Raw genomic sequence first — 24,564 nt, forward strand, 5'->3', positions numbered from 1 at the left:
GCGCGTTCCTCCGATGCTTTCTGCTTCGCATCATTTCATCCAATCTAAATCCTCATCTATTAATCCAACCGCCCACAGAAACAGACAAACACTTCCAGCACGTTCACTCACGCCAGCTTCAGTTGTAATCCACTGTTATTAGATCTGTGCTGGTTTTAAATGCTGTTAAACTGCAATGCTACAAGGGGGGGGTTAACAAACACACTTTAGATAGAATAATCTACGATGAATGTTATTGTTTTGACTTAAAATTGAAGTTTTACGACTTACATTTTCATTTAGATACTAAATAGTGCTGTTCAGGCAATAAATGGTTAAAGAATAGATGAAAATATTGCAGGAGGAGAAGCAGAGCTGGATCTTCTCACCAGATGAAGAGGTTTCATCCTAATTCTGGTGAGAATCAGGGACGCACCCTTTCAAAACCGCTGAATGGGCATTGTGACAGATACTGATCTTTTTAAGGGTCTTTTTTAAGCTGTCAGTGTAGTTCAACACTCCACTCCCTCTTCACAGAATACAGTCCTGTTGTTTTAAGTGTCTGAGCCACAAACCAACTTTGAGGAGATGAAAGTGAAACACTTCACAAGCGTGAGAGACAAAACAAGCGGAAGCTGAGGCTTCCAGAAGCGCTTTGCGCAGCAATAGAATCAGTAAAAGATGAAAATGGGGCTGTCAAGAATAATCTGCCATCACAAATTCAGCAAGTTGCTGCAATTGTAGGTCTGGGGCAACTCGTAGATTTATCTTGAGAAAATGGCTTGAACTAACGTCACAGACTGTTGTTACAGTCTATAATCGTTTCCCTTGTCCCACAATGATGCCATTAAAGGTTTTAACTGCATATTACTCCAAAAATCGATCCATGTCATAACCACTTTCAGAGTTTCTATCACGTACAGTGATTCAATGAATCTGTGCGTCGCAGCAATCCTTTTGAATTTAAGGTCCAGTATTTTTCTGATCATCAAACAAATATACAATTTACATTTGTTTCTTCATTTAGAGGATCGATCCCCGGCTCCAATAGTCCACATCGATGGGTGACGACACTTAAACCCAAATTGCTCCCGTAAACTGTGCCTGCGGTGTATGAACGGGTAGGAATGGTTAGTTAAAGTCCTGATGGACAGGTGGCACTTTGCATGGCAGCCCCTGTCATCAGCGTATGAATGGGAGTGAATGGGTGAACGATGACATGAAGTGTTAAAGCTCTTCGAGTGCTCGGAAGACAAGAAAAGTGCTACACAAGTACAAGCCCACTTACTGTTAACTATACAGAAACACTGGCCTGTCCGGAAGTTGTAAAACGTTGAATGACTCGAGTCAAGAGGAAGGTCGGCCCCAAGCCCCGAGAGAGCACTTTAAAAATCAAGCTGCTGTCAACGACACAAGAGGCCCAGCAGGCCGACCCGTCAGGTCGTAATCACCAACTGCACTTCTGGTTATTTATGCAACTATTAGGAGCTCAATTTGGGTGAAAACGGAGGACCAGATCTACTGATTTATTGGTGACATGTCACATTTCCTGCTCTCTCCAGATGGTTTTCGAAATTATGTCACAAATATGGCACAAATGTCTGTTTTGTGGGGGCAAAAAAGGTAATAAGGTGTCGGTTACTATAGACAGGGATGTTAAGGTCATCACTTGGAGATGTTATTATCTGTTTGCGCTATGGGAGTGTGATTGCATTAAGGGGAGACGAGAGGACAACGCCACAGAGCGCCTGGCTGGTGAACAAACAGCCTGCAGCTACAGCCGCCTAAACGCATCGTTAGAGATACATAAGTGATATAAAATGACTGATATAAGTCAGGCAACACGAGATACATTTCTACCAGACTGTGTGTTTACGTCCAGACAGCAAGGGAGCGTTCAGAAGGGCTACGATGAGCAAAGACGCTACATATCAGGCTAGACTACGGTTTAATCTGCCCACACCGAGTAACTATCACTTCTGATGAAGAAGTGAGCTCTTACTGAAGTCTGAGGCTGTGAACGCCACCCTAGGCATCGGTTGAGGAAGGAGGCAGAGAAAGACGAGGAGAGGAGGAAGCCCTGCAAAAAGAGACTTCAAACGCTTCTGACAACTCTGCTTACAGCAAGAAGGGAAGGAGGGGCCGAGGGAGAGAGGGAGTAAAAGAGGCAAATGGAGGAAATAAAGTGTGAAAGAGGAGGAAACGGAGCATGGGCGAGTGGAGGTAATGAACTAAATAATGAACTAAGCGTTTGGGACTCTGACCTTCTGGGTTCCCCTGCAGAGTTTCCTCTGGTGTAGGGGGGTCAACATGCACTGACCTCATCAAGATCAAGAGATCTCACTGAAACAAGGACACGAATAACTCCCCACGAGGAAGAGCAGTGCTACATCTTTTCACACTTCTCAATTGTTTTCCATTCATATGAAGTAATTAGTGACAAAAGCAGCTGCTGTCTCTGTATCAGCCGCCAAAAAAGGCGGTTAGCGAGTTATTAAATGTAGTCTAACAAGGGCAGAAGGGATACTCCAGGTCACCTCCGTCCCGTATCATCGCTCCCTCTCCCCCCATTATCTCATATCATAGACAGCAGATGTGTCAAATACAGTTGTAGTTAGATGCATCCCCTCCCGTCCCTCATGCTTCTAACAGCTCCATAATGCAGCGAGCTGATAAGCGGTGCAGTGAAACGATCAGCGCTCATCTCCCCCTGCTCCTGAATTAGATTATCTTACTATGAAAACTGACAAACAGGAGGCCAAAAGGACGAGCGCCGTTGTGTGTGTGGTGTTGTTTTTTCCTTCTTCACGAGGGACGTGTCAGTTTTGCTTAACGAGGTTTCAACAACAAGCAGACGTTCAACGGCGTTGCAAGGAAATGAGAGGCGGAAATGCACGACGGTGCAACAACAAGCTCTCAACACAAATGGCGACGTTGGAGTTCTTTTTAAGGCTGATGGAGGAGATTTGATGTGCTTGTGTCAGAAAACAAAGCGATGACAGATGTTGTTTTACAGCACGTGCTGAATTTTGGATCAATTTGGTCCAGTGCCTTTTGACAAGACCCCCCCCCCCCCCCAATTGCCACCAGGCATTCCGCACACTGATGGTGAATGTCAGGTGAAGTTTTATGAGGCTTCAGCAGCGCGAGCTACAAAAATAAAGTGGATGTATTCCAAAGTTGGTCTTTTTAAAGCAGAATTCCCTCTTTGTGTTACGATCCCTCTGCTGTGACTCAGCGCTGCACACAGAGGAGATCTAATGCCAAATGCAGAAGCTTGATATTAGGTTCAGTTGAACAGAGACGGTAGATTTTGCTGCCCATCATTTGGAAGTCTTGAAATCATTACAGCAAGCAATATCCGTTTATGTACATATGGGTACGTTAATATTGTTTTAGGACCGACTGGAGACATTGTGAAGCCGTGATTTAACATTAGACTGGACTGAATACTTGCTGTATTGCATATAAACCAGTAGCAGTTTGGATATTAAAATAAAGGTGAATTAGTGTTATTGTCCTTCACAAAGTTTCACTAGACTGTACTAGACTAGCCTACACATGCAGAAAAAAAACCCACCCTTGCCAAGGTAACGTCCCCGAGCAACGAGTGTGACAAAGGTGTGATGCAGCTTTTCAACTGTGTGATTCACTGTCAGTGTCATTTATATCTCCCCAGTCACCCATGTCTGCATCAAACCACCCCCATCGCTGGCTCAGCCACAGGCAGCAGGATCACATTAAAGCTCCCGGGCGTCCTTTCATACGAGACACTTCTTTTTCTCTGTAGACGTATATCCCGTCAACTAGTAGATCCTTGTGACAGCGCGGTTAATGCGCAAATAAACAACAATAAAATGTCAAAGGAAGTTCTGTTTGGGCCAGCTCCAAAGCTGCTTTATTCATTTGTATGCTCATATTGTTCCCTGCTCATAAGATATTTGAGTTTTTGCTTTGGGGCTTTCCATCGCTAGACTTTACCGGAAGTATGCAAACAACCCCGTTATTCCCGGCTGTCTGCTTCGTCTCTCACATCTCATAAATATTCAAGCGAGCAGACAATGACAGGTTAGGCTCTATCCGAAGCTCAGACAGCTCTGTACATGCCCTTTGGTGGCGATGGAAACTCGCATCAAGTAATCAATGTGTATTAGCACGCTTCACTTGATTCACATGTTCGTTCTTTCATCGGGGTTCATATGTTCAGACCGGTCACTTGGAAAAGTGCAAAGTTAATCTATGTTGTTCAGGGGTTGTGTCAAGAATCGAGTCAGCAAAACGGTGGTGACTGGTAGGAGACAGATGACGGAGTTCATCAATATACTGTGTGACTGGAAAGTTTAAGTTGATATAGCTCTAGAGTTAGAGGAGTGTGTCAGTATCGGTTTTCTCCTCCGACTCTCGGCAAGAAAGCAAATAAGCAGATTTCCCAAATTGTCTCAACTATTATTCTAAGAGTGCCATGTCAGCAAACACAGTGAAATGAAGCTGATCAGAATGAGCATTGATTGTACCTATAAACATAAACCTTCAGTGCAGCTTACTATCTGAATTTAAGAGACAAAACAAAAATCATTGTGGCCTTTCAAGGGGAGAGCATTAGCCAAAATAACTGTGTTAAAATCTAGATTTCAACATGTTGGTGCATTGCTAGATATCCACTCCCTACACATATATACTAAAGAAAAGAAATACTGTCTCTGTGTGGTTTCCCTTGAGTTCATACAATGAGTCTGATGTGATTATGATGTTGATTCAAAGCTGTAATACTGGGATCCGCTCCGCTCCGTCTGAAGCGGGACACCTGCTGAGGCATGAAACTTGGATGGATGTTCTTTGATTGGACATGGAAGTGAATTTGTAACCTCTCATCTGAGGGTTGAAATAGGAAGGGGGGGGTTTCCAGATGCCAGAGGGAAGGATCTTGATAAGGTTCACTTTACCGAGGCTAATCAAGAAGAGGTACATGCTGCATTATGAACACTGCCATCAGAGCTCAAATAAAATCCTCAGATTTTGGACGTTAATGTGAAGCCTTAAAACCACGACTGCTTTGATACTCCCACGGCCCATGTTCTCCTCATCAGTACATGCAGCGGACGGAGAGCGCTGAGCGCAAAGAATGTCCTAATTGCCCAGCTATGACGAGGTGGCACCTAATGAGGTAGTCCTGTGTCCACACCTCTATTGTTGGCAGCTGTCTATTGACGAAGGTCATTTATTCCTCCATAATGAGCTCGATGCAGAGACCAAACTCAGGCCCTCAATCAGCGGTGGGTGAAGATTTGAATTTTTGACATTCATAATGAGGCTTTTGTTTTGTTAAGTCGGGTTGTTTTGACTTAAAGAGCATGATTAAGGTTAGAACGGGATGTAATTAGAGGTGGGAGAAAACATCCATTCAGCCGTTTCATGACGTTTCTTTACCATTTGGACAATTACAAAATGTACTCAATGTGGGGGAATTATCAAATGAGTTTCCAAGTTTCAAGTCCTGGTGGAGCACATATCAGTCAATTAGCAAACGTGTTAGCTTATTAATTTAGCTTGCTATCAATGGGAATTACAATGAGTTCACACAGTTTGTTCATAAGACGTCTTTGTACCATCGATGAAGTAGATAACACTCCGAAAGTAAAATAAAACATAAAGGACCGCAACACAGCTAATATGCTACGGTAGCTTTCTCCATTTTGAAGTCAAGAAGGCTTGCTATTGGTCAACGGTGCAAATCTACAAGTGAAAGTTCAACGAATATGAAGTCAAAGCCAAACAGCATTGTGCGTACAGACTGCGCCTCTGAAAACCACTCCGATAATCGTGAGGATTACATTTAAACGAATTAAAATCGAAGCAAAGGTTTGCAAGCCCTTAAGCCTCCAAACCCGTGTATGCGTCACTGTATGTATGTCTCATTGGTACCTGAAGCCCACACCAACGCAGCCTCCTTGTGTCGTTTCAACACAAAACATCAATGGTGCACAATGTGCCACTGTTAAGGCTGTGGGGTATGTTTCTTCATGACTCACACTCATCGTAGTCATGGTATATATATATATATATATATATATATATATATTGACTTAATGCACATCCAGAAAAAACTACATTTTCTCACAGAATAACCCTTCATATGCACTGTGTACATACCCTGGTAACATGTGACAGAGGTGCATAAAGTTGGAGAATAAAGGTCATCACATGCAGAGCAAAAGCTGATTTTCCTTCTGTGTGTGAGGAATAATAGCTTACGTCCGTGTGATAAACAATGGGCCAGCCTCCCCCTGAGATGCATCTCTTTGCTTCACAGCGAGATCAATCCGAACCAGGAGCATAAATAGAAAAACTGCCTGCGTCACCAGGTTGGAGCCACGAGCCAGCAGGAAACTGGGTCAGATTACTTGCAGTTTTATTTTTTATTTTTTCTACTTATGTATTCCTCCTCTTTTCAAATATATGAAAAGGCTGACTAAGCATTCCTATCCCACACAGCCTGCCGCCTCTCTCGCACCGCTGAGCTTTGTTTATTAGGGAGCGCCGGGATCATTGTGCCGCTTCACTGTGCTGCTCCGCTGGAAAAATCACATACTGTTGGATTCAGAGTGCTCACAAGGGGAAGCCGAGCAAAGCGGACCGCTGTCGGTGTCTTTTAAACCCATGATACATGTGGCATCTTTTCAAGGCACCTGTCGGGACTCAGGTGTCAGGCTTCATTGGCAGTTTAACAGGACGGCCGTGTGTCGCCAGACAGAATGTCCTGTGAGCCAGAGTGATGGACTGATCGACTCCGTTATCGCTCCCAACACATTCACACGGTTTACTCACACAGTACTTATGAATACCTTGAAGGCTTTTAGTTGCGGCGCTCCACGCCACACTGCGTAAACCAATAAAAAGGTGAAAAACCATCTTCCAACACCGATAAACTGTGAAATGGAGCACAAATACCGTCACTTATAGTGTTTTATGTGAGTTACAACTCCGGGAGCTGTCAGGAAAACATAATGGTAGAGCAGGAAAGAACAGCGGAGGAGCAGAAAGAACAGTTTCACATATTTGATCGAGACTGAAAGCACTGAATAACTTTACAGCTAGACTTTCAGCCTCGGGGCTGTGTGCCTCCGCCAACCAGATAAGTTCCAGTTTACATCCATGTCTGTTCAAAACGCCATCAATTACTCCTCTTAGACAGTTATTTATCTACATGTATATTTGCCTCATTGTAAAGAACTTTGAAACTGTTTTTAAAGGCGATATATATTATCTATAAAATCATCTGTTGACCACATGAGCAGTCGGGACTTCGGAGGCTTGCTCAAGGGCATCTCAGTGGAAATGATGAGGGAGGTGCAGGTGCTGCTGTTGTACTTTAGAATATCCTAAAAAATCTCTGTGGATGAAAAAATTTCCTTCTTTTGTAACACAGATGTATACATTCGTTTTCCTCTTACTATTGAAGAGTCCAAACATTGCAAACACCTGAACTCTAACCCCCACCTGTCTGCTACGATGCAACAATGTGACCCTGTGGTAGAAGATGTTGTTAACCATGCGGTTTGTAATCAGTATTTCTAAATCACCTCAAACAGGTCTGTGCTGCAAAGTAGTCACTTATTGGCGGATACTTACGCTAAAACGGATATACCTGCGATTGAGCTTAAATAGTTCCACAATGCAGATGTGTTAGTAGGGCGTTAATGGGCAACATCTGCTGTAGCAGAGTTCCAGTTTTCAACCATCCAGCAACAAACCCTGCTCTACAGTCCTGCAACGGTTGATGTCTTGGGGGAAGCACTGTGCACACTCACACAACTTACCAACAAATCTGACCGCTGACCTTATAGCAACTCCAACAAACTGCAATCCACCTTTCCAGCAGCCGCTTGTCTGAATACATGGCAGAAGGAAATGGAGGCTTTGTTCACTGAAACAGCAGCGCAGGCTACAGCTGCCGAATAGTGTCCGTACCTGACAAATCACATAATCACAGAGCCCAGCGTACCCGAAGCAGCTCCCACTGCATTTCACACAACACAAAAGTGCAGCCAGCTTTGTTTGGACATAAATCAGATGACGAGGAAACACCATTTTAAATGACAAGCTAAATTCAATTAAGCTGTTTGCTTCACACCGTCCGACACCTGCATAAATTCCAGCTGTAATGGCGTACATTTAATTAATCTGCAGGAAGCAACGTGCCCAGCAGCGGGGGGACAGATACAGGAGCTCCGTCTTCACAGAGAGAGAGCGATTAAAATTAAAAAAAAAAAAAGAAGCTGTGGTACGACAAAGTCACGTCTATCTATGAGCTGGAAACAGTGTTCAAGAATGCAAATAGAATAATTTGAGCACATACTGGAGCGATGAAGTGCTATTACAGCAGTCTTAAGGGGTCTAATTCTTAAAAACAATTACCCACAACATGGCCCTCGGGTACAGACGTTCTAATTGGAAAGCTCATGGAGTCTAACTTGCTGTACAGGCTTTTAGACAAGTCTTATTTTCCTTTAGAATATTTCCCATTAGAAAATGAGGAGTGAGCCGTTTCACGCACCAGATACTCAAATGTAATGAACATCACAATGAACCTTTATTGGCAATTTCTTTACATCTAGCAAAGAGCATGAGACTATATTTAATGTGGAGAAACGTAGACGGCAGCTTCAAACATCCAAATCATGACTTCACCCTCACATATGAAAATATATATACATCTAGAAAGATGTTGTAGAGGTTTGAAATACTTGTTCCAAACTTAAATATTACTTTATTCATCTCTACCAAGAAGATAGTGCAGCCTGTATTTAGTCTAGGAGGCAAAAAACAAGCTGAGATTTTGAAAACTACATGAGAGGAAATTGTGAATTAAGACATTTGTTGTTTCTTTCTGGGCTGACTTATTCAGCAAAGATTAGTGCGTGTTGTGTTACGACCAAGAACACATTCACAGAGGATAACAGTAACAGAAGGCACGGAATGATGCTATCAGCAGCGGAGCTCAGCCAACGTGCTTCCAGCTCCCGTGTTAACTGGCAGAAGCTCTCACCGCTTATCTGCACGGCGAATTCAAATTGAGCAGTCACTGTTGGAAGAAGGTCTCTAGATGTGTAGGTTGTTGCTCTGTTAAATCAACTCAGTAGGGAAAAAAAACAACCTTTTGCAAAGAAAGCCAATAATTAGAATATACAATGTCATAATACATTGGAATTCTTTACAGCCTTCATACGGTAGAAAGGTAATTGTTTTTACACTGCTTGAAGTATAATGCCTACAAATAACCTGAGAAATACAGGAAAGATTAACAATAATTGCATAACGGGCTCTGCCAAGGATTTGAGATTTCACACTGAATGATTAAAAGCAGTAAAATAAGGACATTTCATGAGAACATGCAGTCCATATACACAAGGCGTTCTGTTAATCCCCAGTATGAGGGCATGGTGCTATACTACCAGCACCACACAGAAAACTATCCCTGGAGAAGAAGAATAAAATAGAACAGGAGAATATGAATAACAAAAGGTACACGGGGTTGGAGAAAAGAGCGACGGAAGAAAGCGAGAGAGCCCAATTCACAGTACGCCAAGATGGGCTGTACTTTTATTTTTCCCTTTTATCTCGGTCAAAGCACACACTGAACAAAAGGCGGCAAATGCTGATAAGTGCAACCGCACTGGACCACGTTGTTTCTTCTGCTCTGCTGTTTGCAGAGGAAGAAGATAAGCCGTGGGATTTAAATAATCTGGTTTTTCGGTGGTTCGACGGCATTTTATGCCGAAACAAAGGCGGAACGTTTTAAGATCCGGGTGAAGTTTATTTTCCCGCTAATAGAGTTGATTAGATGATCAGCGGTATGCTCTCCCTCAGATGCAATTATGAATGTTTACTTACACATGTGGAGGGATAAAAAAAAAATGGGAACACGGCTCATCGTGTTATGTAACCACGCCATTACCGATCGAGAGCATCTGTAAACATCATGAATCACAGAGTGTGTGTGTGTGTTTCTTGTTTAGCCCTTTTTCAAATAAACTCTCAAAGAATAGATTTTGCACAGAATGTGGAAAGCTCATTTTGTCTTATTTTAAGTGGCACTTATGAGCAGGCCACAACAGAATGAGCTGGAGTCATATTGGCTAAGCTGTGAGGGGGCCGCTGCATTGCAATTTGATGAGATGATGAATGTCAATTATGGTAATTTACTGTGGCTGCACATCGTGTTTATTGAGAAAGGTTGACACTGGAGAACTTCCACGGTGTGAAAGCATCCATTATTTAATTGGGGATATTTGAGTTCTGGTGGGCGCTCAGGGTTCACTACAAACAAACAAGTCTTAACTGACAGTCAGCAAGACTGCAGTGAGATTCAGGGAGTGGGTTTACATTGAGCATTCATTTTAAGGATGTCAACGAGGGATTTAGACTTAAAGTGCCACTTGGTAATTTTGAAACACCAACTGTCTAAATACAGTTGCAGAGAAAACCTGATTCTACTCCTGTGACTGACAGCAAAGATGTCCCCAAACTGACTCCTGATCAACATTTAGTCCCATTTTTGCATAATTCTATGCAATTGCAATAAGAACTGAAGACAAAACTCCCCCGAAGAACTAATGCCACTATTGTAGTAGCTCTGTGTCATTATTAGTTGGAAAACCCTCACAGATCATGTAAAGAGATGTATAGAGGTTGATGTGTGAACACAACTCTTTGTGGCCTAAATTACAATTCTTACATGTCCATTTCACCCTCACTGAGATCCTGTGGATTTGCCTTATTTGAACAGAAATCACATGTAGAGAATAAAAATGTCTCCTGCACAGAGAATGACAAAGTGCTCTGTCCTGTTGGATCTTCTGCCTCTCTTCTCACAGGGGCTTTTTCTTTTTGTTGCATGAAGCATCACAGACCGGCCGGGGTTGGCAGACGTGAGCACGTGAGCTTACTGACGTCACACAGGATGATTTCAGTTCTCGGAGTCGTCAGTTTAACACTCTGCAAATCGGTTTTTTGTGGGTCCTGCACAGACATGACCCCACCAAACAATGGTGCAATCAGCCGGAGTGGTTTCATCAGGTCCAAATCGTCACCAGGACGGAGGTGTGGAGCCTGCATAACCCGAGCCGTCAGGAGAACATAGAGGTGAAACATTTCCCCCTGGAAGACAATTTGCACTTTATCGAACAAAGAACAAGAAAGTGGTGCCGTGTGGTGTCTGCACAATGAATTGGCTTTCCGTTGGAACAAGGGACATCTGAAAGCAGTGCTAAGGATGAGGTGGATTTAGTTTCAGTGTGTAGATGGGGATGCAATAGGTTCTGTGTTTGTATCGGGGGCTTTGATTGGACTGCTGCCTCCTCTTTATGAGAGCAGCAGTAGCCTCCATGTAATACAACGAAACTATTTCTGCATTAATAAGTGTTATTTTCTTGATGCTCCTGACAAACTGCCCAACGTTTCAAGCAATTTCCCTCTAATGAATCTCGGATGCCAGGAACAACAGGCTGTACTTGCTGCTGGAAATACAACCCCGAACCAAGAAATGAAGTGATGATGCCAGCGTGAGAGAGATGAGAAATGAATGCTGGGAAGCAGAACTGGTGGGAGAGAACGGTTATTCTGGTTCACAGATACGGAAGAGAGGAATTACTTTTCACACCAGGGGCCACCGTTCATCAAGGTGTGCTGCAAACCAGAGCTCTTCCGCATGAACGCAGAATCTGTTCATAGAGATTAGCAGCGCGGTACACCAGATGCCAATGAGACGCGTATATACAACTTAGAGAGCGGCCATATTAAGTGTGACCACTAATTTAAGGTACAACATTTGGTAAAATGTACATGAGTGGCAGCCGTCCTTGAGCCTACAGCACACTTTTAGAAGAGACGACAACTGTGTCCAGAGCAACATCAGCACTCAAAAAACACAGTATTTCTGCAGTCTTCAAATTAAACTTTTCAACACTACACAGAATGCAGTTTACTATTTTTTTCATGATCATACCGGCCAGAAGTTTGACAGAAAAGCATGACAGCAGGGCCAAAAAGGCAATGCTGTTCTGCACTGCTCGGAGACCAGTTCAACCGCTCTGAAAAAGCTAAAACTTCTGGAGGTATTTGAAAGAAAGAAAAGCACATCGCCCTCGAGAGCGTCAGGCCACGAGAAGTCTCCCGGCTACTTACGTATGCATGTAGAACCACCGATGTAAAAGCTTTGATAATTCATCTACACACATTGCTAAATCAGCACAAACAACGAATGGCTCAAAATCTGCTGAGGTGTGCCGTTTTCCCTTTAGTTTACCGACAGCGGCTCATTTCTAAAACAAAATGTGCCTCCGGCTTATTGCTGTGGCACCAACAACATCCACGGAGAGAAAGTGGACATGCACCATTCGGCCAAACAACATGTAACTCAAGGACAAGCTGACTAAGCACCTTCTGGTTCAGACTGTACGGCCACTCAGACCTGTGGTCTCTTTGCTTTTCTTAGCTTGATTTTGTGAAAGCAGAAACCTTGCTCCGAGTCAGATTCATGAGAATGAAATATTAATGTTGACGAGCGTCAAACAACCATTAACTTACAACCCAAGAGGGGACAAATAGGGGAGTAAAATAATATGCAAGCAGGGCAGTTATACGCCGTGTCAAAGTAGAGCTTAAATTCCTAATTGTGACAGAATTATTAATGAATGTGCATTTTCTCGTAGGACTTTCAACTGCAATGCTCATTCACTACATTGTAATGTCTTAAGCTGTAAGTGGTGAAAATATTTTAGTTGCTGACCTTAAAGCTATGATGACTAATGGCTCCAGCAGTGTCGAATTCAGCCCTTCCATGTGAAGCAGTTTGTGATATATACGGTATACTGCCACTTATTTAAATGTAATGGTTATTTATGAACTATACATACTGAGTAATGTCAATACTGGTGAAACAATTTGATAATCAATTAATCAATCAAGACAAAATTACAAAATAAATATTTGATAAGTTGAGTAATTTATGAAGCTCTCCTTGTTCTAAGGTTCCAAAGTATGAGGATTTCAGTTTTAATAAATTAAACATCTTTTAGATTTGAACTATTAGACGGAGTGAGCATTTAAGTCAAAACAGTGTGATGGGCACAGAGATGCACGGTTTGAATGGCCATGCCGCATGTGATGTGATAGTTTTACTTTTATATGTTTTGATGCAAATAACCGCTGTAGATGGGTTAGTTTTGATGGTTTAGACTGACGTCTGGAGGTGGTTAAAAGTTTGCCTGGAGCCTCTCTGTCACTTGTAGTTCTTGAAAGAACACCGGCAGGTCAGAGTTTATTAATGGCCACGAAAATTGCAATTGGTGCATCTTTCGATGGCCATCTTTCACTTTTCCTGTCATTTTATGTATTGAACAGAACATTTCATGGCTACATTTATTACTTCAATCACAGGATAGATCATGTGTAATACTCTCTAGGCCAGGCATTTTAAATCGCAGAAAATAATCTGAATTGCTATCGCAACTGTGGTCAGCAAAATTGCAATTCGATATATTTTCCATTTCATTCTGCCCAATCTTATGTTGTAAACCAAATGGGCCGTCTGCAAGAGAGCTTAAGAGCCTTCTCACGTTACATTCCTCAGCTGCTCTCACAGCTTACGGACAAAATGTAAACGCTCATGTGATAACATAAGTGAAATCTGAGTATATGTTATGCCAAATTAATTGAATTAATCCCAAAGGGGAATCTGGGGCATCGCAGAAGTTGGAGAATGAGAGAGACGTTGCAACAAGCTCATTGCTCATTGTCCTCTGGCTTCATTATCAGAAGCCTTCAGAAAGGCTTGTCCAAAAGCCTACAGGTCTGTGACTACACCGATAACGGCTTTATGATAAAACAATTAACAATAAAATCCTTTCTCAACATCTGGCAATCCACAGCCTTGATCCCACTGGAACTACAGACAGCCCTCCTCAGCTTACCAAAAACTTGCTAATGGGGATAAAGAGTGCAAATCAGGACTATTAATCCTTAAATTGTGACAAAGTGGAGCATAATTAGCTTTTATCCTCCACTAGAGTCAAACATCTATTCAAAAGGTTTATACTTAAGTCTGGGTTGCCACAAAAGAAATGGACAATGAGTGACTAACAGGGAAGTAACATAGTGAGAAAAAAAAAAGTTATTCTCGGTAGACCCGGGGCGTTTTGCTGCTCTGTGTTTCATTAACAGCATTAATAAGCACCTCTTTGATATCACACAGTGGGTGCAGTCAAAAAGACGACGTGACTTCATGCTCTGCTGCCCCGCCGACCTTTGATTCTGACATTAATGAGAGGGCACAAATCGTTTCAGGAACTTTTAAAAGAACACTTCTCAGACTGAGCTGAGGGACTTCTGTCGTCAATTACCTCCCTGAATCGGGATGTTTGATTATTTTAAACCACAGCACAAGTGTCAAGTTCCTGCGCTGTGAAAGGCGCAGGTTTTCATTTCTAACATGAATGTCTGTATTCGTGCTTTTATGTTTTTGTAGAAATTTGACAAAAAAAACAAAACGATGTAACAGCAGCAACCGACTGTAAACTACTCGCTCAGCATCAAACATGAGACGTTTGACTTGAAGTCAGTAAAAACAATCTATTTTTAACATTTGAAATAATATTTCTAGAAGCTCTTAAGTTATACTATGTGGTAATTTTATTTAGACGACAACGTCTTTCTTTTGGCTCCAAAAATTGCAATTTTATACGTATGAAAAAAGTGGTTCATATTTGTCTAAATGATTAAAGAACAGCCTCTCTGAAAAGAATGTGCTAGAGTAAACATAAACATGGCACGGCTCCACTGTAAAGCCCTTTCTGTCACACTTCCCAGACTGAAGACCGGAACATACGTTTGTGTCCACATTTATGTGTGTGTGGTTGATGAAGAACACAACAGCCTTCTCATCTTCTATGTCGTACGAACAGATACACACAAGAAATACATGGGAGACCACGCATGAAGTGCAAGAAACTGGAAAACATCGAGTTCGAAACACATCCAACGAATAGGGGTCAGAAAAAGATGAAACACATCTTGAATTTGTCATCCTGAATGGAAAACTTTACGACCCCATTGGCCTCCTTCATCACCTCCGCTCTGGCGATGTTGTAATAACGTGCTCACTCAGGCTGACAAGTTTCACACTTTCATTTTCACTCTACACACTCCAGAGAAACAGTGTGTGGGGAAAGCGGTGTGATGGAGCATCTGAAGAGATGCGTCTCACCTTTGACGGACGGGAAATTAAAAGTGAGGAGAACTGATAACCGCAGATGTATTTGAGCATTGAACGGGTCGAGTTGCTGCAGAAGTCACGACAGAACAACGCGTGCCGTAAGTAACAAATGTTTGTCGTGCCTGATACCTCAGCATCTGACATCCAACACAAACCGTACGTCCATATTGTGACGGACTAAAAGCGGTACAGTCCCATAATTGGCACTTTCGCGTCAACACTCTGGCACCTAGTGAATCAGGTACCTTCATTGTGTTCAAAAGACTAGAACATAGCAGCTAATTGTGCCCAACGATTTCTGTCCTTCATCTTTACCAATTAAGAGAACAAAATCACTCAATCAACCGAATCTGTAGACACCGACAGCCACTGAAACACTACAAACATGCATCTGCAGACATGTTTTCAGGATACTTTTGACTGTGAAAGTGTAGCAGTAGTTAGGAGTAAATCCCTGAGCCATGCATCACTTGGCACCAACAGTTCCTCCACTCACTAATCCTCAGCTGGAAGCCTCCGTTCGCTGTTAATCAGTCTGCGGTCTCAGAAGTCTCTCCTCATAAACCGAGTATGGTGCTACACCATCCCACATAATGTCACATTGCACAAAAAGATCAAATGGAGTAAATACATAAATGCAATCACTGCATAGATGACACAAGTGATCAGTGGTCTACCCTGAATCTTTAAAAGGTGCATAATACGAGATTGGGAGCATTTCTGTTGCCTCTTTAGGGCTCTCAACATGGCGACGCAGCTTGAGGCGAACGGTGCCAACAGTGCAAAGTGCAGACAGAGCCAACCGCGTTTGCCGAAGGGGGAACCGGATAGTGGGTGTCAGCTGTAAACGCTGTGTGAGAAGTGCAGAGCGCAGGCCGTGGACTCGCTCACATGCACCAACATGCACTAAAAAACACACACTGCTGGCTCAGGAAAGGAGAAGCTTGGACACACACACACACACACACACAAAGCTATACTTTAAATTGGCAAACAAACAAAAACGTGAATCATCCTGATGCAGATTCTTGCAAGCCCATCATGCATTCATGGGTCTTAAGAATAAAGACCGAGCACGCAATGATCCGAGTGAACAGATTTATAGGACACACCGTGCCGAACAATGTCGTGAAAGGAACCGTCTGAGAGAACGATGTGCAGGGATACAAATCATCTTTGGATCTCCTCTGTTGAAGCCAATTATTTTTGATCTGACTCAAACGCCGGTCGTTGGGAAACATGGCACTGCTTAACGGTTACTCGCTTGAACTGCGAGGATCTCGATTAGGAAAATATAAGATAACAAACAATGAAATAAATAAGAAAGACGTTATTATCTGCATGCTGTTAGCTGCCTAACAGAACACAAAATACAGAGACAGAGCAGAAATAGGAGCAACATTGTTTCTACAAGAAAGAAAGTCAGGAGCCGACACTGAATGATGGCGAGAACAAAACAGAGACACTCACATCACTGCGGTATCTTAGCAACAGATGTATGTCTATTTCGTGCCAAATATAAGAAAGTGGGGGAGCCGGGGATGGAGAACGACAGAAAGGCAACTATTAAGACGACTCCTGGAGGAGCGGAGGTCCCACAGAGTCACGTCGGGATCGGGAAGCCGTCTTCTGTAAAGTCTCACGCGGCCTCTAATGGCCCACTGGGCGACAAGACAGACAGGAGAATTACCCCGAAGCAGACTCCGTCTCTACAGAACATCACTGTAACCTGTGTCGATCCTTAAATAATACACATTATACTTCCTACATTAAAAAGGTGGGTTCTCACTAAAGTTAGACGCACAGAAACGTTTGACATTTGTAGTAACTAGACCTGGCTCACGACATCATGGCTAATCATCCAAATCCTCCATTCTGAGTACTTACTGTTGAGCTCTATGAGAGACTATTCCTGAAGAAAGATGCTATTAAGTGGAATTATGGGAAATGTAGTATCCAGCGTTTCTGGAGCGTCACTTATGCTAAAGACAAAAGTCAGAATAACTCGGCTTCCATCTCTGGGAATTTAAACATTGTATTTTTAATCTGCCCCTTATGGAAGAGCAATACTTAATAGCCGGAGGAGACCGTTAAAAGGCTACTACCTTTGATTGCTTTCACTTGTCCTTCATTCTAGGTTATAAGGGATGCACAACGGATCAGGAAGTTATATTTTTAGTTTGAGTAGGCCTTTAAGTAAACTTTGTGGTTGAAAATAAATTGCATAACTGTACAACATAGCTTTGCGAGCATGTCTTTCCTGCTTTTGAATCTTTAATTTTTCTGTTGCTTATAGCATCTGAGGACGTTGGTTCTTTTTGCGGTGTGTACAGAGGTCCTATAGGAATATGTGAGGTAGAGCAGAGATAAGTGTGCACGCTACTGATGTTTGAGAACTGATTCAAACCAGTTTCCATGAGATATACCAAAAAGAAAAGAAAAAGACAGAAGGAAGTATAAACTAGTCAGGCAGGGTTGATGCAGAGGAGCGCATACAAAGCTGTTAAATGTAACCGTATCAAGCATGTCAGGGCATCATAGTGGGTTCAAATATAGATAGAAGAGAAAGCCAGAGGTGTGATAATATTAGACCACGTCACTGGACAAGACCTACCTGCTAACTTCCCCTCAGCTTTCAGAATCAAACTCGCCCCCCCCCCCCGGTGTGTCAGGCTGCCTGACCAATGTGTAGCTCCTCTGCACCAACGCACTGACTGGAGGTGGACACCCGGAGGCCTCTCGACAGCAACCGAGCGACACAGATAACGGATATTTCAGGCTCGACTCATTAGCAGCAACCAAAGGTGTCGGGCCGGCACTCACCAAACGAGGCATCATGCTGCTGCCTGCTGAGGCTTTTTTTAAAGCTCCAGCTATCAGAGCAGTGAGGCTGAACATGGAGTTGCAGACATGAAACCCAAATCAAATCAAAGAGGTGCAGTGGCTCAACATTTGGACCCGAGGACTACAGGCTGTGACTTTTTGTTTGTGTGATGGCTCCTATCCTCCATCTACTCTCCAGTGAAACATTGAGTTAAAGTTGAATAGATCGTTGTCACACCCGACGCTTGGACACAGGTGTAACTAAAGACATGTTTAACTGCTGCAGGGCACTGCAGTGGCTGCTGGGACGGAGCAATCGTTAATGTAATGTAAATGACACAACACAAATCACGTTATTCCCCAGATCACAGTGATTCATGATGCATCAACTAATTACTCATTATATCATATTATTTACTCATGATTTGCTAAAGGTTTAAAGATGGCTGACAGCACATCTGTGATATGTTACCGTATCACTTATTAATCATTTACATACGTTTAAAAATGTTTTGTTGGTGATTAGTTCATTATTTAATATTTAACTTAATCAATAAATCAATTATGACTGATTGATATTACAAAGTGTTGCCGAAATCTCAATTTAATGCTCGCTATAGAGTAAATAATTGAGCGTCTATTACATAGGGACATGCAAATGAGTGAATGTGTTATTTTGGACACATTTTCAGAGGAGCATGAAAGAAATAAGAGAAAACGCTGATGCAAGCAACAAAGTCTATTAAGATTCAGGTTAGCAAAATGTATTCAAAGAGATATAAAGTAGGAGATTGACAGTGAAGAAAAGACGAGAGTGAGACAGCGTCCTCACCCTTCGTCACATGTTCAGGTGTGGAGAGAGGAGAAACAATATTATACAAATGCCAAAAGAAGAAAAGTATGGAACTTATGCAAAGTTGCAATGATGACACCGGAAGCCATAAGTGTAGAAATGCACTTAGAACTGTGTGTCAGGAGATTGTGCGACGTCGGCACATTTAGGTGAGATGTGAATGTAGCTGTGACATGGTGTTTTACTTTGGTCTGGACTAAAGGAGAGATTACTTACTGAATGTTGACAGACACCGCACAACATCTCTAATGAATGCACGGGCAAATATTAGAGGCTAAGGATGCAGAAGAGACAATGAAACGACCCGTCAGCTGCGCTCAACTCAGGCCTAACCCGTCAGCAGTGAGAGACTCTCCGATGTGTTCACAACTCTCCGACTGCCTGCTGTCTGTTTCAAATTTGTCTCCATCGCAACGGACCAGACCGTCTGGCCTCCGCACGGCTGATGGAGTGCTGCGTTGTGATAATAGTCAAAGTAGATGCAAGACCTGGAACTATACAGTACATTTGTGAGGATTCTCAACCCCCGGACGTATTTATGCAAGATCGTTAGCTTCTGTTTTGGTTTTATAGAACTCAGACGTCGGTTTCACCGGGACGTTAAGAAGGGAAGCTGAGGTCGAGACACAAACAGGACTCGGAGTGTCGAGACGGATGGATTTTGAGATGGTGTTCTGTGTCTCACCTCTTAACAACGTCCTCACTGGGTGGTGTCTGGATCTTCTCATCTACGCTCATCGCCTGAGGACCAAGCTCTCCTCCTCCTCCTCCTCCTCCTCCTCCTGCTGCTGCTGCTATCCGTCCAGCTCCTGACTGCTGCTGCTCCCCTTCATCCTCCACCTCCTCATTGCCTGGCTTCTCCTTCCCTGGGCCCTCACTTTCGTTGTCGCTCTCCTCGCCCAACATGTCGTCCACCTGTTTTTTGGGGGGGTGGGGTTTAAAGAGGGAGCTTTTGTGAGATATTGTTCTAAGCTTTGGACAGGCCTAATGTGTCAAACAGCATATAGTGCACCAAAAGAGTCAATTCCTCTTTCTACTTTATGGATGTGTCGCTGATATATTAACAATTTCAGCATGCATACATGTATATCATAACTGCCAAAAATATCCTCACACTTTGCATATGGACCGCTCAGAAGTGCAGATAAGATTAATTATTTTCTCTCATTCCACTGAATACAAATGAAAGAAATCCACCAAATTAGAGCCAAACTATTACTTATTTTTAAGATGTCATAAAAGAGAAACTAATGAAATGTATTTAATGAATAATATCTACTTAAAGTCTCACTGTGTGCTTGAGCCTGTTTCCTTCCAGTTAATCATCAAATTAAATCTGGAAAGTGGATTTCCTTCTCAAAATTATTGGGTTACATGATGTTCTGTAATCTGGGAAGGTGATTAAACAGTTCACAATGTGTCATTTAAGCAACTAAAGACTGAAAAGTAAAAGATTTTTAAAAGATCAACATAACCCACAACATACTGTACAACCGATGATAAGGATCCCTTAAAGGAATAGTACATTTTAGGAGATACGCTTATTTACTTTCTTGCTCCGAGAGTTAAATGACAAAGTTGATAACAAAAAAAACTGTGCCTTGTAGCTGCAGTATCATTAAAGTTTAAGTGAGGAGAATTCACATTTCAGGTAGACTTTAAAAGTAAAGCATGAAAGTGGAAATTGTTAAGAACACTTCTCTGACATACTTTTGAGCAAACAGGGCTTCATGTGCAGAACAAATAACAGGACAAAAGTCAACTTCTCTGACACTTTTTCCCAGAGTGTATAAAGTACTTTCTGAGCACAAAATATATATATATAAAAGGGCAAAACACTTCCACATTCTGTGTATGCATTAGAGAACTTTTTATCTACTGCTGACAAATACCACTGAGGCACCGTACAATATCTGGGCGGAGGAGCAATTTTTGCTTCCGATCACAACCCTTTAAATAAAATGTGAAGTTGAGTATGTCAGGAGGGTTCTTACAACCATCGCAGTAATGGGTGCATTAACAACCCACCGTCATCAGCATCCTTTTCCTGGGTGCAATCAAAGGCCAAGAAAAGAGACCACCGTGAAACTTTTCAAAGCACAGCATGGCACCCCCGCACATCTACTTTACAGTCAGGTTATTGGTCTCATCACTGCAGAGTTTAGTATGTGTGCTTCCAGCGCATGGAATACATTTTTAGCACAACGCTTCAGTTGCTAAAAGGTTCTCAATACAACATTCAGAGAAACAATATAGCAGCAAACAACTATTATCTATGTAAAGATATAGTAGAGTAATGCAACAGCTGATAAAGCCGTCCCGACCAACAGTAAACACTATCAGCTCGGTTGCCGTTATTTGCGCTGTTAGCACGGTTAGCTGGGAGCCGGTGGCTGGGTGTGGAGGCACTAGATACGTTCTGAACTTTGGATTTAGCCCCGTTAGAGGACGGAACAGCAAACATGAAAGAGAGGAATGTGTTTTTTCTGCACTCCGAAAGATGCTGATTATCGTTTCATCATCCGCCTATTATGCACAAAAAGGCTGAATATAATGGAGCGGACATGAACACATCAACACACACACACCGATAAAAACGAAAGCAGATTAGATGTTTCCTGTCCAGCAAAGCTATCACGATTTCCCTCCTAAACTCTGGACGTAGGCCAGTTTTGAATGTGAAGTTAAACTATCTGAGGTCTTACTTTTGCTGAAAGATTCATGTGTGACAAAAGAAGCCGGCAGTCATTCATTTTAAATGAAAGCCAGCAATTAGGAGGAGCTGTTACTGTGGGAGCAGTGAACTGCTGATGCCCAGAGCGATGAGTTTAAGCTAGAGCCGGGGCCAACTGAAAGAGAATTTGATCGAGTTCCTGCATATCTTACTCCGTACTAAATGTCTGTTACACCTTGACAAGTTGGTGCCTCAAAATCTACACATTTTTGTAATTTTATCCCAATTTATTGCCATACATGTGTTAAACAAAATTGAAATATCAGAGAATGGGGAAACGTCCACTACACAATGTGTGTCAACGCTATTTAGTTTTGATACTTCTTGGTACCGAGTTCTTTCGGTGGATACCTTAAAAGGCATCGAGTACCAGCCCAACCCAGCCCTGACAGTTAGGCAAGTTTCAGGCAAGCAAAGGATAAAGTTCCCCTTAGGTCTGACTTTAAAAGAAAAACATTAATGTCTAAGTACATTAACGTAACTTGGAAGAGACACAGTAGAATACCTGCCAGTAGAAATCAGCAGCAGAATAGGTGAGGCAGAAACTCACTGTGAGAGCTCGACACATTTCCATGCAGCCAGTCAATCAGCGCTCATTGTCCTGAATTTCCGTTGTCTGTGTTATTATACAAAGAGCTCACGTCTTCACCAGTCTATAGTGGATTCCAGCTGACGGGGATACAAGCTTCACTCTCTGTAACAACCATTGAGTGGTCATTTAATGTGGGCCCAGAGGAAGATAAGGGCTTCACGTTTATAGAGAAAAAGCTCACCCTGAGGACCGGGCAAAACGAAGCGAATGCAAACTGCATTATTCGTAAATCAACCAACAAAAGAAAAGTCACATAAAAAGTGGTGAGGTCGGTGAAAACAGGAGCACAAAAAGCCTCCGATGCCACTTTGCTCATACCTGTAGTCACATGCATCAAAGGCCGAATGCCATACAGCTACTGACTCAGAAGGCAAGTGACGTTAACAACCACAACAAGAATTCACAGCTTTACTCCACCTGAGGGAAGAACTGTAGCATCTTTTGAGGACAAGCATTCTTCAGCGGCTCTGCAAATGTGAAGATGTTGGCTTCTTTTCACCATCATTTCACAAACGTTAGTCAGGGGTTGTTACATAACGCTGCACTGAAAAACATTACTTTGGAAAGGAACAGGCTCAGACATGAAATACTTCAGAGTTAATTCAGAGACTCTGGTGTACTTTACTCATTCTGTATGGCTTAGAAAAAACATCCCGACTGAATTGCTCCTGGTAGAATGGATGTTTAGGACTCAAACTGGACATCTGGCCACAGTGAAATGACTGAAGATATTTCTGTCAGGGGCTGTGAGCAGATGGAAACAAGAGCAGGGGGAATATTCATAGCGCTCCCGCTTTAGGGACCGGCGATTGAGTCTGGTTTGGATTATGCAGCGGCTTGTCTGGGAGCAGTAATTTGCTGGTTGTGTCACCATGATGGCTGACTGAACCTGACTCTGTCGCACTGGTTTGATGTCTTCTAACTCGCTGCCTTTTAAAAAAAAAAAACTGTGGCAGTGAAATGAGTTCACATTTTCAGAACCACGGACAGCACCGCACACTCTGCTTACTGCGACAGAACGATGACTTCACCATTACTGTTGCATTCTGGGCTATTAATCGTTTTTGTCATTTTCATTAGTACAAATGCCAAAAGGTGAATTAAATCCAGCTTCTCATATGTAACAATTTGCTGGTTCTTTTTCTCAAATATGATATTAAACACAAATATCTTTGGGTTTTAAAATGCTGGTTTGGCCAAAACAAGCAATCTGGAAATGTGACCCTTGCCTTTGGGAACTTTCTATTGTATTCTTACATGTTATGGACCAAAGGATACATGAAGAATATTTTCATATTTAACTAATTTATGAATTTAAAAAACGTAGTCTGCGATACTATATCTTAATAAATGAAAAATATTCCCTAATAAGCCTGTATATTCTGCAGACTCATGCAGAAGCTTGTCGTCTCCAGTACCGCCTGAGGAGTCTATCTCACCATGGATGTGGGAGATCAATACCTGAAGGCGGAGGGAGAGCTGAGATCACTGTGACTGATGACTGAGCTAGATCTCCTGTGATCCCAGGCCTAATGAGCCACGTCTCTGAGGGCCCCCATGGTGTCACACGAGCACTGACCCGTGTCTAGAGCTTCACCTTGCCGTGTATAATGATCATTCACAACTCATTTGCTCATGTAGCATCCGGATTTCATTTCATTTTGTGGGATAGAACAGTTGGAAAGTTTTCAGAAATCCAGATTTTGTAAATACTGAATCAGACATACACTGGCAGATTATTTGAGTAATCAATATGCAAACATCACATGACGAGACAAAGGTCTGGTGCTCTAGTTTTCTCATCATCTCATTTTAGAGTTCGCTAATATTATATTTATGAAGCATTTTAAACACCATCTATTATACATTTGTGGGTTTTTTTTGGTCTACATGTCCCTTGGTGCTTGTGTTAAATGCAAGTAGAGAGAGAGAAAGACCACAATGCAATGCAGTCTTCAAATCAAAGGAATATGGTAAAGTAGACGGTAGGCATGGTTAAATATTGCATAGGTTGGTCTTACTCATCGTATGCCATGTTGTCTTGTAAACTAAGCTATTGTTCTGTTTGCTGACCCTTAATGGAGAAAAGTAGCTACTGTAGCCGGGCTGATACTACAATCATAGCAACCGATTAAGCAGGAATACGTGGAAGACTTTTGGATTCAACGTCATGGATGGATAATCGGTGGATAAAGGGAACGCTCTATGCCGAGTAATGTCAGCTTTTTAGTTTTAGGCTACACGGGTTGAGTTCAAATGAATTTGAATTAATGATATGTTCATTCTAATTTGTCTTGAATGAAAAGATGACT

The 24,564-nt window shown here is 42.4% G+C and overlaps 1 protein-coding gene across 3 annotated transcripts in view; it reads right to left on the reverse strand.

Moving 5' to 3' along the window:
- Window positions 1-24,564, reverse strand: part of ctdp1 (CTD (carboxy-terminal domain, RNA polymerase II, polypeptide A) phosphatase, subunit 1) — a 54,896-nt gene that overhangs the window by 6,400 nt on the left and 23,932 nt on the right. For 2 of the 3 annotated variants that reach the window (XM_031853627.1, XM_031853626.1), the window contains exon 12: window positions 19,612-19,841. The exons of the other annotated variant lie outside the window; for it this stretch is intronic. In XM_031853627.1, the coding sequence (XP_031709487.1) occupies window positions 19,612-19,841 (230 nt within the window). The remainder of the gene's footprint in view (window positions 1-19,611; window positions 19,842-24,564) is intronic. 3 annotated transcript variants of the gene reach the window in all.

Source organism: Anarrhichthys ocellatus, unplaced genomic scaffold, assembly GCF_004355925.1.
Source record: "Anarrhichthys ocellatus isolate YVR2014 unplaced genomic scaffold, GSC_Weel_1.0 scaffold14, whole genome shotgun sequence".
In the NCBI taxonomy this organism is placed as follows: Eukaryota; Metazoa; Chordata; class Actinopteri; order Perciformes; family Anarhichadidae; genus Anarrhichthys; species Anarrhichthys ocellatus.